The 18,424-nt window shown below is 46.0% G+C and overlaps 2 protein-coding genes across 21 annotated transcripts in view; one reads left to right on the forward strand and one right to left on the reverse strand.

Moving 5' to 3' along the window:
* Positions 1-14,263, forward strand: part of rasal2 (RAS protein activator like 2) — a 62,830-nt gene extending 48,567 nt beyond the window's left edge. For 3 of the 4 annotated variants that reach the window (XM_076097541.1, XM_076097539.1, XM_076097542.1), the window contains 11 exons: positions 1-440; positions 1,676-1,820; positions 2,881-3,025; positions 4,117-4,356; positions 5,284-5,485; positions 6,616-6,815; positions 7,291-8,248; positions 8,509-8,667; positions 9,593-9,795; positions 9,908-9,995; positions 13,649-14,263. The exon at positions 1-440 is cut by the window's left edge and continues 115 nt beyond it. In XM_076097541.1, the coding sequence (XP_075953656.1) occupies positions 1-440; positions 1,676-1,820; positions 2,881-3,025; positions 4,117-4,356; positions 5,284-5,485; positions 6,616-6,815; positions 7,291-8,248; positions 8,509-8,667; positions 9,593-9,795; positions 9,908-9,995; positions 13,649-13,816 (2,948 nt within the window). In that variant the 3' untranslated portion in view covers positions 13,817-14,263. The remainder of the gene's footprint in view (positions 441-1,675; positions 1,821-2,880; positions 3,026-4,116; positions 4,357-5,283; positions 5,486-6,615; positions 6,816-7,290; positions 8,249-8,508; positions 8,668-9,592; positions 9,796-9,907; positions 9,996-13,648) is intronic. The other variant, XM_076097540.1, reaches the window with a different exon arrangement.
* Positions 14,264-15,662: 1,399 nt separating this feature from the next.
* The window catches only part of dlg1b (discs large MAGUK scaffold protein 1b), an 82,992-nt gene continuing 80,230 nt past the window's right edge, over positions 15,663-18,424 (reverse strand). For all 17 annotated transcript variants that reach the window (XM_076097485.1, XM_076097484.1, XM_076097482.1 and 14 more), the window contains one exon: positions 15,663-18,241. In XM_076097485.1, the coding sequence (XP_075953600.1) occupies positions 18,135-18,241 (107 nt within the window). In that variant the 3' untranslated portion in view covers positions 15,663-18,134. The remainder of the gene's footprint in view (positions 18,242-18,424) is intronic.

Consider the following 18,424-nt stretch of genomic DNA (forward strand, 5'->3'; position numbering starts at 1 on the left):
GGACCACCAGCAAGACCCGGCACGACAGCCTGTTCTGGGGCGAGCACTTCGACTTCTCTGGCCTGCCGGCCACGCGCAGCGTCACCGTGCACATCTACCGCGACCTGGACAAGAAGAAGAAGAAGGACAAGAACAACTACGTGGGCCTGGTGAACATCCCGGTGTCCGGCGTGACGGGACGGCAGTTCGTGGAGAAGTGGTACCCGGTCAGCACGCCCACAGCCGGCAAGGCCAAAGGAGGGGGGCCGTCGATCCGCATCAAGTCCCGCTTCCAGACCATCTCCATCCTGCCCATGGAGCAGTACAAGGAGTTCGCCGAGTTCATCACCAACAACTACACCATGCTGTGCTCGGTGCTGGAGCCCGTCATCAGCGTCAAGAACAAGGAGGAGATGGCCTCCGCTCTGGTCCACATCCTGCAGAGCACCGGGAGGGCTAAGGTAAGGGTCCACGCCGGCCAATCAGGAAGCTGCTCCCAAATACAGTTTCATGTTCAGCTCTCTCTGGTGTCTGTGCGGTAAATATGACGCCGCAGTTAGCTTAGCTTAGCATGAAGACTGGAAAGGAGGGGGACAACAGCTAGCCGGTCTCTGTCCAAAGGTAAAGAGAGACCTTCATGTTCACCGTTCAGACACAAGAGTGGGACCCATGTTCTCATCTAACTCTCGGCAAGAAAGCCAATAAGCTGTTTCTTTAAATATATAATTTGATGCATGGTTATGGCCAAAAGTATGTGGACACCCGCGGCTTTACCCAAAGCTTAGAGCAGTGATTCTCAACTGGTGGGTCGTGACCCAAAAGTGGGTCGCGGACCGGTTTTCAGTGGGTCGTGGGTTGTGATGCGTTGTGAATCACATCACGTGATGAAGCTCAGCCAATCAAATATGAGTATTCTGACAAGTTTCCTGACTTGAGTGAGATGTACACACATCGTGACACACGGGGAGAGACGAGGACATATGAGCAGAGCAGGACTGTTTATTGAGGTGAGAGTCGTGAAAGTCAAATCATAGGACGATCTCCAAAAGAGAGAAATGACCAGAGAGACCAGAGTCATGAGACTGAAGAATTCACCTACATGAGTCTGTCCAGTCAAACACTAATTTCTCTTTTTAGAAGATGAGAAAAATATAATATTATGTCTTTATCACTTCACCCTGAATGAACTGAATTTAAAGCTGCAGATCAATTCAGTGAAAATAATTTTGCTAAAATTAATTTTGTTAAATAATTTATTTATTAATCCAGCCGTTATTTTACTTGAAATGAGAAGAACATTTATTCATGTATTTCTATGTATTATTTATAATCCATCCAGTTAAATTTGAAAAATGAGAATAATATTTGTTAAAATATAATTGATGTGTACTTTCTTTATTTGATTTGACAGTTGTTTACTACACAGAGACGTTACTACTACTAGACTTCTTGAAAAAAAAAAAATATATATATATATATACACAGTTGAGAACCACTGGCTTAGAGTATCTCCTAACCGGCCGAGTGTAAGAGAGACAGCTACAGATATTCAAAGATCACTTTATTCATATTTGAATTCACAAAGGAGAAATGAACCACCAGGGTCCTGCTCTCGTGTCGCGGTATAAGAGTCTCTAGATGGATTTAGGAGGATGAGATGCTGCTTCACCGTGTGACTCATCGTCCGCTCCTTCAGGACTTCCTGACGGACCTGGTGATGTCGGAGGTGGACCGCTGTGCCGACCACGACGTCCTGATCTTCAGGGAGAACACGCTGGCCACTAAAGCCATCGAGGAGTATCTGAAGCTGGTGGGACAGAAATACCTCCATGACGCGCTCGGTGAGTCTCAGCACACTGTAGCTCATTAGCAACCAGGAGTCAACCTCCGGTTCTTTAGAGTGAAGCCAAAGCTTCATGTGTTAAAGCTGCATTCTCTCTAGTGTCCACCAGGGGGCGACTCCTCTGGTTGTATAGAAGTCTATGAGAAAATGACTCTACTTCTCTCTTGATTTATTACCTCAGTAAACATTGTAAACATGAGTTTATGGTCTCAATCTCTAGTTTCAAGTCTTCTTCAATACAGCATGATGTTCATTTAGTACATTATGGTCCATTTAGAGTCAAACAGACCATAAAGCAGGGGATGCTTTAGGGCGGGGCTACACGGTGATTGACAGGTCGACACCAGAGACGTATATGCCGTATAAGTCATCATATAATCATAGTGTTGCTGCTTCTATAATAATTCTATCAAGAATACTCAATTTTCTTTCACCTTTTATAACGACGAGTTGAGTTCAAATAACTTTGGGGAAGATGAACGTCTTCTTGTAAATGCTGAAAGGATTTTATAATATTGACATTATTGCAAGCAGGTTTTTTAAAACTCAAAATGAACTTAACGAGGTATTTATAACTAGAATAAAGTAAAAATAGAAACTAGACAGAGTGACTCGAGCATGTGGAGTTTGGTTTTATTTTGAAGATATTTTGAGGTGTGTCAGCTTCATGGAGTCGATCCTGTGTCAGATCTCTGAGCCGTTGTGTTTATGGAGGGCTGAGCGCTAAAATTAGACGTTTCCTCTGCTGCCTCATCTTCATCTTCATCATCGTCCTCGGAGTCATTTCAGAGACGCAACAAAAAACAGATCTGAAATAGTTCAGAAAGTTTTCCGACTGTGATGGAAGAAGAAGAAACCTGTCACAGACCTGCTGTCATCACAAACACTTCTTCATTCTATTTTTAGACAGACCTCAAAAACTAAACACAAATATCTTCGCCCTCATTAACATATTTATTTATAGGTTCGCAGCTGAAAATGTATAATAACTTCCTGCTTCGTGTGTGTGTGTGTGTGTGTGTGTGTATGTGTGTGTATGTGTGTGTGTCACACACCAGGTGAGTTCATCAAAGCTCTCTACGAGTCGGATGAGAACTGTGAGGTTGATCCCAGTCGATGCTCCAGCGGTGAACTGGCCGAACACCAGAGCAACCTGAAGATGTGCTGCGAGCTGGCTTTCTGCAAGATCATCAACTCCTACTGGTACCTGTAGTCCAGTACACGTTCACACCTGTAGTCCAGTACACGTTCACACCTGTAGTCCCAGTACACGTTCACACCTGAAGTCCCAGCACACGTTCACACCTGTAGTCCCAGTACACGTTCACACCTGTAGTCCAGTACACGTTCACACCTGTAGTCCCAGCACACGTTCACACCTGTAGTCCAGTACACGTTCACACCTGTAGTCCCAGCACACGTTCGCACCTGTAGTCCCAGCACACGTTCGCACCTGTAGTCCCAGCACACGTTCGCACCTGTAGTCCCAGCACACGTTCGCACCTGTAGTCCCAGCACACGTTCGCACCTGTAGTCCCAGCACACGTTCGCACCTGTAGTCCCAGCACACGTTCGCACCTGTAGTCCCAGTACACGTTCGCACCTGTAGTCCCAGCACACGTTCGCACCTGTAGTCCCAGCACACGTTCGCACCTGTAGTCCCAGCACACGTTCGCACCTGTAGTCCCAGCACACGTTCGCACCTGTAGTCCCAGCACACGTTCGCACCTGTAGTCCCAGCACACGTTCGCACCTGTAGTCCCAGCACACGTTCGCACCTGTAGTCCCAGCACACGTTCGCACCTGTAGTCCAGTACACGTTCACACCTGTAGTCCCAGCACACGTTCACACCTGTAGTCCAGTACACGTTCACACCTGTAGTCCCAGCACACGTTCGCACCTGTAGTCCCAGCACACGTTCACACCTGTAGTCCCAGCACACGTTCACACCTGTAGTCCAGTACACGTTCACACCTGTAGTCCCAGCACACGTTCACACCTGTAGTCCCAGCACACGTTCACACCTGTAGTCCAGTACACGTTCACACCTGTAGTCCCAGCACACGTTCGCACCTGTAGTCCCAGCACACGTTCGCACCTGTAGTCCCAGCACACGTTCGCACCTGTAGTCCCAGCACACGTTCGCACCTGTAGTCCCAGTACACGTTCACACCTGTAGTCCCAGCACACGTTCGCACCTGTAGTCCCAGTACACGTTCACACCTGTAGTCCCAGCACACGTTCGCACCTGTAGTCCCAGTACACGTTCACACCTGTCTTCCTGTCTCCACAGTGTGTTTCCTCGGGAGCTGAAGGAGGTGTTTGCGTCGTGGAAGCAGCAGTGCATCGCCCGCGGCCACCAGCAGGACATCAGCAAGCGTCTGATCAGCGCCTCGCTGTTCTTGCGCTTCCTGTGTCCCGCCATCATGTCGCCGTCGCTCTTCAACCTGATGCAGGAATATCCCGACGACCGGACGTCCCGGACCCTCACGCTCATCGCTAAGGTCATCCAGAACCTCGCCAACTTCACCAAGTGAGTGTCTTCGGGTCAACAGCAGCAGGAGGTTCATGGAGGTGACCTACAGCTCTGCTACCCAAACCCAGCATCAGGTTTTACTTCATACTGTTTTGTTGGGCTGGGAATCACCAAAGGCCCCACGATACAATATTAGCACAATACTTAAGTCACGATACGATATTATAACAATACGATAATATCACGATAACGAAGTCATGATACGATATCACGATACTTAAGTCATAACATGTCAAATTCCTCGTATGTTCAACATACCATGGCAATAAACGGTTCTGATTCTGATTCTGATAACGCGATATTACTTAAGTCATAATACGATATCACGATACTTAAGTCATAATACGATATTATCGCGATACTTAAGTCGCGATACGATATTATAACAATACGATATTATCACGATATGATATCACGATACTTAAGTCACAATACGAAATTATTACGATACTTCTGTCACGGTACGATATTATTGTGATATGCTGAGTATGGCGATATCAAACATTGCGATTTATTACCTATTTTCATTCGCAAATATCGTCAACATCTGTTTTATCTAATAATATAAAGTTTTCACTCGGTTCATCTCACTTCAGGTCATTTCTAATAAGCCTAAAGCCATTGAACTAGAATACTTATCATCATCTGTTTTTTTTACTTTGTTTAAGTCATCTAGAGTTATTTACACACAGTTCAAATGATAAGGAAATAAAAGATTCTATTTGTATTGCTAGATAAAGCTTGTCATTAGTAGTCAGTCAGTATGAACGCGCTCAAGAGAGTGAGTGTTTCAAAGGCCTAACATGTTGCATTAACACGAGTAGCGAGTCAGCTGTGTGTTTGTTTTTGAGTCCTAAAGGTGAGTTTGATACAATCTGACAACGTGGAAAGGAGCGTCTGAATATGTCCGCGTGTCGTCCGCAGGTTTGGAAACAAAGAGGAGTACATGGCCTTCATGAACGACTTCCTGGAGCACGAGTGGGCGGGGATGATGCGTTTCCTGTCGGAGATCTCGAACCCGGAGACGCTGTCCAACACGCCGGGCTTCGAGGGCTACATCGACCTCGGCCGCGAGCTCTCCGTCCTGCACGCTCTGCTGTGGGAGGTCGTCTCTCAGCTCGACAAGGTGTGTGTGTGTGTGTGTGTGTGTGTGTGTGTGTGTGTGTGTGTGTGTGTGTGTGTGTGTGGTGTGTGTGTGTGCAGTGATGACTTACACAGGCTTTATTAATATTCATTATTTTAAACTAGGAATCCCACACGAAAAGCTCGGTGTTTGAGTTTTCCACCAGCATTTAAACGCATCACGCATGTGTGGATGAATAACAGGAAAGAGTCTTAAAAACTCCACAAACACAGAAAAACACACAAAAGTTATTAGATCTGTGAACGTATAAAATACTGATATTTATTCTAGTAGGGAGGTTTTTATCTGTTTATACACACATTTGACTGAATATCTTAATGATATTAATCAGTTATTCCATTTGCACAGCAGGCTGTGTAACACTGACAAGTACACAACAAGAACAACACAATAAAACAGCATCTAAAAGGTAGAATTTAAATTGTGCAGCGATAATATTTCAAATTGTCAAATTGTCTCTGTATTCGATATTATATCTAGCAGAGACGTATACGGCGTCTCTACGTCACTCCTCAGTCCATATATGGTTACTTCCTGTTCACTGGTTGTGAAAATACCAAGAAGGCGACGGACAAACGCTGAACACGTTTATAACCTTATAAACTCTTTATAACGTCAGTCCACAGACCAGTGACGACCCTGGGGTCGCCGTGTGTGTGTGTGTGTGTGTGTGTGTGTGTGTGTGTGTGTGTGTGTGTGTGTGTGTGTGTGTGATGTAAATATGCGATGATGTAACGAGTCACCATCAGCAGCAGAGATCACTCCACTTCATTTAACCACATTAACGCTGCGTGGCTGAACTTCACAGCATGGCCTGAACCCCCCCCCCCCCCCCCCTGCTGTGCTGTGTCTCCCCTGTGTCGTCTGTTGAGGCTCAGCATGGCTCTGCAGGGTTGGCTGAGGTTCTGTTCAGTAGAAGCATGTTGTTCTAGTTTGATTCTTTGTTTCCATTAAGTTTCCCTCATGTTTGTTTCCTCCCCCCTCCTCCTTCTGTTCACTTCCTGTTGCCACCGCTCTCCCACCACTGCATCCTGGTGCTTCCATCCAAAAACCATCCACACACACACACACACACACACACACACACACACACACACACATGGCGACCCCAGGGTGAAAATTCCTTCCTGCAGGCCACCGTAGCGAAGCTGGGTCCGCTGCCGAGGATTCTGGGAGATATCTCCCGCTGCCTGTCGGCTCCCACGCCCGTCCAGCAGCAGCTGAGACGCTTCCAGGAGCACAGCTCAGCCCACAACATCAGCGGCAGCCTGTCGTCAGGGTTACAGCGGATCTTTGAGGACCCGGCCGACAGGTAACCAATCAGAGAAGAGCTCTAGAGCTCCATTCATACCAATGAATACAATAACTACTACTAATACATACAGAACCACAAGAACATGTTTTTAACAATCGTTCATCACAGACGTCATTATCGTCATGTTTTCATCTTTCCGACGGTCCTTGAACGCATCATGTGTGACGAACGCTTCCTTCAGTAAAATCAGCCAAACGAAGCTTTAAATCATGATTCATGATCATCATCTTATTCTTCATGTCTCATTATAAATGTCTCCTCTAATGAAGAGTTCACTTTAACCAGATTGTGTAAAAACATTAAAGTGTGAAACTATGAAGTCATGATTGATTCAGTCATGTGACAACAAGGAGGAGGAACATAATCCTCACGTGTGCTTCATGGTGACACTGGAGCTGAATCCACCGATCGTCTCCTCTAAACGACATGTTTAAAGTCTGTAAGAGTCTGACTCTTGTGTCACTTCCTGCAGCCGCAGCGACGCCCGCAGCCTTCGGTCTCCAGTGGGCGATCTGATGGAGGGTTTTGCTCGAGGTCAGCGCCCCCTGCTGGCTCAGCAGCAGCCCTCCACCCACACCAGCTTCTCCGACCATGAGGAGCGAGACCACCTGCTGCCCAACGGACGCAGCATCTCGCTGGTGGACCTGCAGGACGTCCAGAGCCTGCACGGCCTCGCGGGGCCGCCGCCGCCGCCGCACCACCACGAGGCCCCGCCCCGCCTCAGCCGGGCGGGCTCCCAGGCCTCCGTTGGACACGCCCCCCCGCCCCCGCTCAACTACTCCAACCCGGCACCGCACCAGACCAGAGCCCCGCCCAGAGACGGGCAGCCGCAGAGCGCGCCGCAGGCGAGGCGTCCGCTGCACCCGTCTCTCAGCCAGCAGCGCAGCCTGCAGCCGCTGTCCTTCCAGAACCCCGTGTACCACCTGAGTAACCCCGCCCACAGCCTGTCCACACGCTCCGCCCACTCGCTGCGCCAGGACTCCTCCTCCGAGAACCTGAGCACCGAGAGCAGCTCGCACAACAGCCACAGCATCTCCGACGACTTCGGCGGCAGCCAGGTGGGGGTCAAAGGTCGCGCGCCGTCCAACAGCAGCCTGGACGAGTCGGGCGGCAGGCGGAGCGCGCAGAGCGAGGAGTGCTCCACGCCACCGCGGCGCCACGCCACGCCCGACCTCCCGGTGGCGGTAGCCGTCCCCCGACAGAGCACGACGGCGGGCACCGCCCACATCGTCAAGGTGGAGCAGCAGAGCAGAGGAGGGGGCGGGGCCAGGACGCCGCGCTCTCTCCCTCACAGCGCCTCGCTGCGCAGCGGCGGCAGCGTTAACGCGGAGCCCTCGCCGACCCCCGTCCGCGCCGCACGCCAGCAGCCCGCCTGCTCTACGGAGAACACGGCTCCGCCCCCGAGGAGCGCCGCCAAGCAGCCACAGCAGGTACTGCAGAGACACACAGGAAGTAGAACATTTAGCGTTTCATCTTAAATACTAAAAAGAGGGAACGTATAACCTCCGTTTACAAGCTCACAGTCACAGCTTCAATACCTGAAGCAGGTTGTGATGTTTCAGACAGTAAAGGGTTAAACTACAGGTTGTGTGTTTGTGAACATGATGAAGAATATTTAACTATTTAAATACTACGTGTGTGTGTGTGTGTGTGTGTGATGATGATGATGATGTCCCCGGTGTGCGTTCAGGTGGCGTCTCCGGTGGAGGCGGTGGCCGTGGTCGTAGCGATGTCTCCGGTGGAGAGGACGGCAGCCTGGGTGCTCAACAACGGCCAGTATGAGGAGGAAGAGGAGGAGGAAGAGGAGGGAAAGGAGAGGAGCAAGGAGGAAGGAAAGAACACTGAGAAGGTACCGAACAGGTTCCATTCAATTCAGAGATTTAACTGGATCACAAGATAAGAGAATCCCATCAACAGTGATGCTCTCCTCATATTAAGTATGTATATATATATATATACATATATACATACACAGTGTATATATACACTGTGTATATGTGTATATATATATACTGTGTATATATACAGTATATGGTTACAACTTCTATGTAACCAGGATGTTGTTCATGTCCTCCCCCTCCTCCCTCTTCCTGCCTCTCCCCCTCTTCCTCTTCCTCCTCCTCTTCCTCCTCCTCCTCTTCCTCCTCCTCCTCTTCCTCCTCCTCCTCTTCCTCCCCCTCCTCCCCCTCTTCCTCCTCCTCTTCCTCCCCCCCTCCTCCCCCTCTTCCTCCCCCTCCTCCTCCTCCCCCTCCTCATCCCCCTCCTCCTCCTCCCCCTCCTCCTCTTCCTCCTCCCCCTCCTCATCCTCCTCTTCCTCATCCTCCTCTTCCTCCCCCTCCTCTTCCTCCCCCTCTTCCTCCTCCCCCTCCCCCTCTTCCCCCTCCTCCTCTTTTTCCCCCTCCTCCTCTTCCTCTTCCTCCTCCCCCTCCTCCTCTTCCTCCCCCTCTTCCTCCCCCTCCTCCTCCTCCTCTTCCTCATCCCCCTCCTCCTCCTCCCCCTCCTCATCCTCCTCTTCCTCATCCTCCTCTTCCTCCCCCTCCTCTTCCTCCCCCTCTTCCTCCTCCCTCTTCCCCCTCCTCCTCTTTTTCCCCCTCCTCCTCTTCCTCTTCCTCTTCCTCCTCCTCCTCCTCCTCTTCCCCCTCCTCTTCCTCCCCCTCCTCTTCCTCCTCCCCCTCCTCCTCCTCATCCTCTTCCTCTTCCTCCTCCTCCTCTTCCCCCTCCCCCTCCTCTTCCTCCCCCTCCTCTTCCTCCTCCTCCTCCCCGTCCTCCTGCAGTATGAGCTGGAGATCTCCCGGCTGAAGGAGCGTCTGCGGGTGTCTGCTCTGCGTCTGGAGGAGTACGAGCGTCGGCTGCTGGCTCAGGAGCAGCAGATGCAGAAGCTGCTGCTGGAGTACAAACAGCGTCTGGAGGACAGCGAGGAGCGGCTGAGGAGGCAGCAGGAGGAGAAGGACGGCCAGATGAAGAGCATCATCTGCAGGTAGGGACACACTCCACCCCTCTGGGCTGCACAGGGCAGACGAACAGACGCACCTGGGTACAAATAACGTGTGTGTGTGTGTGTGTGTGTGTGTGTGTGTGTGTGTGTGTAGGCTGATGGCGGTGGAGGAGGAGCTTAAACGGGACCACGCAGAGATGCAGGCCGTGATTGAAGCCAAACAGAAGATCATTGACGCTCAGGTACAACATCACACCTGTATGAACCTTTACTCTGAAACATGAGCTGGTTTCCTGTTCAGCAGCTTTAAGTACCTTTACTCTGAAACATGAGCTGGTTTCCTGTATAGCAGCTTTAAGTACCTTTACTCTGAAACATGAGCTGTTTTCCTGTATAGCAGCTTTAAGTACCTTTATTCTGAAACATGAGCTGGTTTCCTGTTCAGCAGCTTTAAGTACCTTTACTCTGAAACATGAGCTGGTTTCCTATATAGCAGCTTTAAGTACCTTTATTCTGAAACATGAGCTGGTTTCCTGTTCAGCAGCTTTAAGTACCTTTACTCTGAAACATGAGCTGGTTTCCTGTATAGCAGCTTTAAGTACCTTTACTCTGAAACATGAGGTGGTTTCCTGTATAGCAGCTTTAAGTACCTTTATTCTGAAACATGAGCTGGTTTCCTGTATAGCAGCTTTAAGTACCTTTGCTCTGAAACATGAGCTGGTTTCCTGTTCAGCAGCTTTAAGTACCTTTACTCTGAAACATGAGCTGGTTTCCTGTATAGCAGCTTTAAGTACCTTTACTCTGAAACATGAGCTGTTTTCCTGTATAGCAGCTTTAAGTACCTTTATTCTGAAACATGAGCTGGTTTCCTGTTCAGCAGCTTTAAGTACCTTTACTCTGAAACATGAGCTGGTTTCCTATATAGCAGCTTTAAGTACCTTTATTCTGAAACATGAGCTGGTTTCCTGTTCAGCAGCTTTAAGTACCTTTACTCTGAAACATGAGCTGGTTTCCTGTATAGCAGCTTTAAGTACCTTTACTCTGAAACATGAGGTGGTTTCCTGTATAGCAGCTTTAAGTACCTTTATTCTGAAACATGAGCTGGTTTCCTGTATAGCAGCTTTAAGTACCTTTGCTCTGAAACATGAGCTGGTTTCCTGTTCAGCAGCTTTAAGTACCTTTACTCTGAAACATGAGCTGGTTTCCTGTATAGCAGCTTTAAGTACCTTTACTCTGAAACATGAGCTGGTTTCCTGTTCGTCTCTTCACTGGTTTCAGGTCAGTAACGGATGTGAAATAAACCAATCAGGCAAGTAGTGACTGTGGCCCCGCCCCCTCCCTCACCCCCCCCCCGCACCGTGCTACTTTTAGAAGGAAAAAACAAAAACGCCGTAAACAACCAGCGCCAACACACCTGAGTAGCCAATCACAGACCAGACATGGTTATTACCCAGCATTCATAGCGTCGTCGTGAGAGCCAGCATCAGTTGTTATTAAAGGACTTTGTTCCATTTACACTCAGTGGCCAGTTTATTAGGTACAGGCCTGTACATCCTCCTTCATGAAGGCTGTTGTTTCTTTTATTTTGGAGGATCAACTTTTGTTTCTAATATATCTATAGTGAGCTGGTTCGACCTACAGACATAAACTGGACACTGATCGATTTATCAAAGATTTCATGTTTCATGTTTAAGTTACTGATGTTAAAGTGCTTTAATTAAGGTGTTTTTAAGTGTCACAGTGACATGAACTGGTTTGTGAGTGAGCAGACAGTAAGACAACATATTAACTTGTTAAAGGTGCTGAATTCAACATCCAGATCATTAATATCTGATCAATAACTATCATCTACATAAAGATATAGAGGAGTAAGAAACATCCAGATCATTATATAGCTCTATAGACATAGGTCTCTCTGCACTGTTAGCTCTGTTAGCTCTGTCTGCACTGTTAGCTCTGTCTGCACTGTTAGCTCTCTCTGCACTGTTAGCTGTTAGCTATGTCTGCACTGTTAGCTCTGTTAGCTATGTTAGCTCTCTCTGCACTGTTAGCTCTCTCTGCACTGTTAGCTGTTAGCTATGTCTGCACTGTTAGCTCTGTTAGCTATGTTAGCTATCTCTGCACTGTTAGCTCTGTTAGCTATGTCTGCACTGTTAGCTCTGTTAGCTCTGTCTGCACTGTTAGCTCTGTCTGCACTGTTAGCTCTCTCTGCACTGTTAGCTGTTAGCTATGTCTGCACTGTTAGCTCTGTTAGCTATGTTAGCTCTCTCTGCACTGTTAGCTCTCTCTGCACTGTTAGCTGTTAGCTATGTCTGCACTGTTAGCTCTGTTAGCTATGTTAGCTATCTCTGCACTGTTAGCTCTGTTAGCTATGTCTGCACTGTTAGCTCTGTTAGCTATGTGAGCTCTCTCTGCACTGTTAGCTATGTTAGCTCTCTCTGCACTGTTAGCTCTTTTAGCTCTCTCTGCATTGTTAGCTCTGTCTGCACTGTTAGCTCTGTTAGCTATCTCTGCACTGTTAGCTCTCTCTGCACTGTTAGCTCTGTTAGCTATCTCTGCACTGTTAGCTATGTGAGCTCTCTCTGCACTGTTAGCTCTGTTAGCTATGTCTGCACTGTTAGCTCTGTCTGCAGTTAGCTATGTTAGCTCTGTCTGCACTGTTAGCTCTGTTAGCTATGTGAGCTCTCTCTGCACTGTTAGCTCTGTTAGCTCTCTCTGCACTGTTAGCTATGTTAGCTCTCTCTGCATTGTTAGCTCTGTCTGCACTGTTAGCTCTGTTAGCTATGTGAGCTCTCTCTGCACTGTTAGCTCTTTTAGCTCTCTCTGCACTGTTAGCTCTCTCTGCACTGTTAGCTCTGTTAGCTCTCTCTGCACTGTTAGCTCTCTCTGCACTGTTAGCTCTGTTAGCTCTCTCTGCACTGTTAGCTGTAGTTTGCACTGCTAGCCCCGTTAGCTGCTAGCCGAAACATGATGATAGAAATGCTCTGATTATTGTATTTAGCACCTTTATAATTCACTCTGTAGTTACATCGTTCATTTAAAGTAAATAATAATCATGACGTCGTTGCCTCCTGACGATGAGGTCGCTGTAACTTGCTCATCTCGTCTCTGGATTCACACGGACCCGTCTGGTCTCAGGCTGCTGGTGTTTTGGTTTGTGGTGCTCTGAGCTGGTTTCATTTCTGTTTGGCTGCCCCCCCCTCCTCCTCCCTTCACCCCCTCACCCCACCACCTCCCTCCATAGACTCGGCCGGCTCGGGTCCTCTCAGGTCTTGATGGTCTCAGTTTCTGAGCAGGTGGATCAAAGATCAGAGTTTTGACTTCCTGCTGAAAAACTGCAGCAGAGCTTTGATCTCACGTTCTCTTTGTTTCTTTCTTTGTTTTGGGCCGTTTATATGTTCTACATGTTCTGCTGTTCACCTCAAACGTTTTCCTGGATTTGTTTCAGTTTTATTTTCACGTCACAACTTTACTCTGAAACCAGATTCCTTTATTTTCACCTTAAGATGATCTAAATGTTTCTAACAATGTAATTCATGTTTAATGAACATTTACTATCTGCACATTTTAAATAACATGAAGTCGTCTCTGACTTTATACAGAATTATACATTTATATATCTAATAAAGCTTCTAATACGTGAATACATGTTTATTAAAATCCCTGCAGCATCATGTACCTTCAGTCACACTTTAAACTCATTAAAACCTTTGTTGTTGTGTTTGAAACTAAATCTTCTCAAATTAATTTGCTTATCAAAGCTTTTGCAATCGTTTTTATCTTTTCAAAATAAAGGTGTGATTCAGTGTTTCTGATGGATGGTATCTGCCTACAGGAGGTCAGGTGAATGTTTTGTGTTTTTAAAACCTTGTTTCTTCTTCTTCTGTCCGATCAGGAGAAGCGGATCGACTCGCTGGACGCGGCGAACTCGCGGCTGATGGCGGCGCTGACGCAGGTGAAGGAGCGCTACAGCACGCCGAACCTCCGCAACGGCCTGTCACCCACCAACCCCACCAAACTGTCCATCACTGAGAACGGAGAGTTCAAGAACAGCAGCTGCTGATTGGCCGACCGAAGCGAAAACAAGAGAGGCGGGGCTTAAACTCTTTAAAGCTGCAGCCCTGCGAACGTTCAGAGAGAGAGAGTCTATAAATAAGAGTGTAAATACTGAAGGTTTGATCTGTTTAGTGTACAGAGAGAGAGTGTGTGTGTGTGTGTGTGTGTGTGTGTGTGTGTGTGTGTGTAGAGTCACAGAAGCACAGTGAGGAAGAAACAAACCAAAAACTAAAACGCACTCAAGTTTTCTAACAGATTTTTTTTTAATTGTTTTTATTTGAATCTTCTGTTTGTTGTTGTCGAGGCCGAAGTTAATTCTTGTTAAGTTGTATTGTTTTGTTTACCTGACGAGTTCTTTTGGGGTTTTAATTTATTCCTCCACGTCGTCTCCTTGTTGCTGATCTACTGAACTCACCTGTAGCATCAGGGTCACCTGAATAAAAGCTGCCAGATAGTCTGAGTCTGCTCTCATTTTGTCCTCTCCATGGAAACTATTGGTTGGATTCAGTGGCGGGCCGTGCATGTTGTACCTGGGCCGTCACTGCTGTCCTGCAGCTGAAACACAGCTACGGTTATTATTTGTTTCGTGTCAAAATGAAGCCAACACCTGTAGATAGAGTGCGTCTCCTCTCTGCTCTGACTGCAGCGCGAGGCTTCTGTGGGCGGCGGCGGAGCGGCTCACGGCAGCACCGCTGCTCGTTCACGACAGAGCAGAACTACGAGCTTTAATGTTAAAACACCAGAAAATTCTCCAACAACACCAGAACAAGTCTCTAGATTTGTCACTAGTAACTTTTGACAAAGAAAAGTCGCCATGAGGGTTTGGAAAGTCACCAAGTTTCCAACACTGGCACCTGCTAAATATGTCCCCAGAGCAACATTGGACGTAACAATGGTTCCTATCACATATTAAACCAAACAAAAATCTTCATAAAAACAAGTTGTACAAATAATAATATATAGACAAGCATATTAAAGCTGCTGCAGATGTACAAACAAATGCAGTTCACTTACCAGAGCTGCTGTTCACTATTTAAAGACAAAGTCCATCCTCCTTTCTTTGTTAACAAAGAGTTTAATCTCACGGTTGTTCAGTACATCCGTGTGTTTTAGTTCCAGTAAGAAGTCCTTCTCCATTCATGGACGCCAGTGAAGACAGTCGAGCCTCCCCAGTTGTATTTCTTGAATAGGTTTTAATGCGTTTGAGGCTGAAAATGTCCGCTCACAGAGGCAGCAGATATTGTGATTGTCATCACCCAACATGTCAGGCTAGCCCACTGACCAATCACGTACTTGTAGACCAGCTAGCAGCTCTGACACGTCAAAGAATACGCCCAACATGTCAAACTGAAGATCTGATTGGTTGAACACTATGACAATCAACAATATCGTCCCCATTCACTTAACCTGCAAAGGGATGCACTTGTGAGTCTGCAGGTCTCTGCCTCTGTTCTTACCTAGAGACACAGAGGTGAGATCTGATTGGATAAAAGCTCTACTTAAAACAAGCTGCACTGGAAGCAGAGCAACTGAGGAAGACAGGAGCTGTGCAATGAGAACATAAGATAATGGGAAAAATATTATAATACATGTAGTGTATTTAAGAAGAAATATTAAATTATAAAATAGATATAACTTTGTGATTCTGTTTAGGCCAGCAGAGAAGGCCTTGCAGGCCCTGACGGCCCACCACTGGTTGGATTACAGTTTAATTACTTTACATTGTTTTGCATTTGTGTTGAATAATGAATGCCGTATTATAGAGATGATACGTTATTCTCCCGGTGTCCACCAGAGGCATCGCTAGTGTATATACATGTTATTCTGAAGAAGAAGAAGAAGAGCACTTCCTGTTTTCTTGTTAAGTTTTTATTATGCTTAAAAAAGAAAATTAAAAGACAGAGGAGGTGATCAACGAAAAAGAAAAAAATATATATATATTCAAATTCAAATATCTTTATACCTTTCTGTTTATATATGATTAACAAAGCAAAGAAAATAATTCCCGTAGTAGTAGTGCTTAAGTAAAGTTCAATATAGACTTTTATTATAACAAAATAGGCAGTTTACCGAGGGTTAAATATCTGTCAGAGTACAATAAGAACCTGCTGTTTGGGACACACCTGCAGACACCTGGAGGAGGAGGAGCTCCACAGATCATCACGTGATCACATGATGAAGATGATGAAGATGATGATAAAATATCAGGTTTAAAATCAGCGTCGTTGCTGTGAAACATCTCGTCAAGTCGTTCTGTCTTTATTTCAAATAAAGACAAATAAAAATAAAAGTTTGAATTATGAGAAACAAGAGAAACAACCTCATGAGTCTCGATTATACATTTGATCATATTTATGTGTTAAAAATAAAGATCTGAGACTTATTTATAATTTAAAAAATCTAAATTCCACAAAAGAGATCATACTTATAATAATGATAATTATAATTACAAAGCAGTTTTTTCTGAAGTATTCTTCAAATCATTGTTTATTTTGACAGTTTAACATTTGATTCTAAATACTCTTGAATTATTATATATATTTATATCGATTATCTTTAATCTTATATCAATTACTATGAGAACTATGAGATCAATACATTTTCTATCATTAAAATAAAATTATGAATTTCTTGTGATTATGAGTTTTCTTTAAATTATCGTTTGTTTTCCAGTAATTTAGCATTTTCTCACATTAAATCATGTTTTTGAGTTTTATCGATAATTTCCTCAGAGTTGTGATTTTCTCACGATTACAAATACTCCTGAACTTTTGTTTATTTATATATTTATATTGATTCCTGTTAATATAATAATATAATTATGAGCTCATGTGTTGTTTTTATTCATGACTTTAATGTCGTTTAAAAAGTGATTTAATATTTTCTTCAAAGTAAAATAAAAAGCTGAAATATCCTTTGAAGGACACGAGGCTTCAGATTCCTTTGAAGGAAACGAGGCTTCGGATTCCTTTGAAGGAAACGAGGCTTCAGATTCCTTTGAAGGACACGAGGCTTCAGATTCCTTTGAAGGAAACGAGGCTTCAGATTCCTTTGAAGGAAACGAGGCTTCAGATTCCTTTGAAGGACACGAGGCTTCAGATTCCTTTGAAGGACACGAGGCTTCAGATTCCTTTGAAGGACACGAGGCTTCAGATTCCTTTGAAGGAAACGAGGCTTCAGATTCCTTTGAAGGACACGAGGCTTCAGATTCCTTTGAAGGAAACGAGGCTTCAGATTCCTTTGAAGGAAACGAGGCTTCAGATTCCTTTGAAGGAAACGAGGCTTCAGATTCCTTTGAAGGACACGAGGCTTCAGATTCCTTTGAAGGAAACGAGGCTTCAGATTCCTTTGAAGGACACGAGGCTTCAGATTCCTTTGAAGGAAACGAGGCTTCAGATTCCTTTGAAGGAAACGAGGCTTCAGATTCCTTTGAAGGAAACGAGGCTTCAGATTCCTTTGAAGGAAACGAGGCTTCAGATTCCTTTGAAGGACACGAGGCTTCAGATTCCTTTGAAGGAAACGAGGCTTCAGATTCCTTTGAAGGAAACGAGGCTTCAGATTCCTTTGAAGGACACGAGGCTTCAGATTCCTTTGAAGGAAACGAGGCTTCAGATTCCTTTGAAGGAAACGAGGCTTCAGATTCCTTTGAAGACAGAAACGAGTCGAGGAAATGTTTCCAGAGTGAACTCTGTGACCTTTGACCTCATCAAACAGGGACAGAAGAAATGTTTCACAATGTTCAGCAGAATAAAATCACACTCGATGAAGTGAAGAGAGATTCTTCATCACCGCTTTAAAACCCTCCACAGCGCCCTTGAGGAGGAGGAAGAAGAGGAGGAGGAAGATGAAAGAAGAGGAGGGGGGGAGAAAGAGGACAAGAGAAAACGATGAAGTTCAGATCAGAAGAAGAAGAAGAGCGGTGAGGTCAGAGGCTGAAGGGGCTGATGGGAAATAAACGGGTTATTAACCGACATGCTGCTGAAGCTCAAACGTGCAAAGTTCTGTTTTGTGTCTCTGCTTCCTTCAGACGGAAACAGAAAGATGAATCCTTCTCTCTCCTCTTCTTTTCTTTTCTTTTCTTCTCTCCTCCTCCTCCTCCTCCTCCTCCCTTAAACATTAAGGAGCTGTACCGTGTTGCGTGTGATGTCATCATACTTCCTGTGTGCGTGACTCTGCTGGTCAGGAAACCCAACAATGAGTCTTATTCAGGCCCAAAACAACAAAAAACTACAAAATAAAACTCTCCGGTCGGTTGGTGTGTGTGGCGTCATTTGATCAGGAAGAGGATCCTTTCAAAATAAAAGCAGAGGACAGAGTTTTGATCCTCATAACTTCTCCTTGGACTGAACCCAGATGAACGGACCCGACTGCTCCTCGATGATCTGCTTCACCTGGTCGTAGATCTCCTCCAGAGTGTCGCCCTGAACGATGGCTGAAAGGCAGGAAGCAGAGTCAGCATTATCGGGAGCGTTGTCTTGTGGTTGTGAGAGAATCACAAGAACATTTTCTATCATTCAAATAAAAATGATCTCGTGAAATCTGCGCTTCCTTGTAATCATGAGATACAGTCTCCGGCATGTTCTGTCAGACAGGAACACGAGTTGTTCTCATAAAG

Source organism: Anarhichas minor, unplaced genomic scaffold, assembly GCF_050575085.1.
Source record: "Anarhichas minor isolate MPS153535 unplaced genomic scaffold, ASM5057508v1 ptg000024l, whole genome shotgun sequence".
In the NCBI taxonomy this organism is placed as follows: Eukaryota; Metazoa; Chordata; class Actinopteri; order Perciformes; family Anarhichadidae; genus Anarhichas; species Anarhichas minor.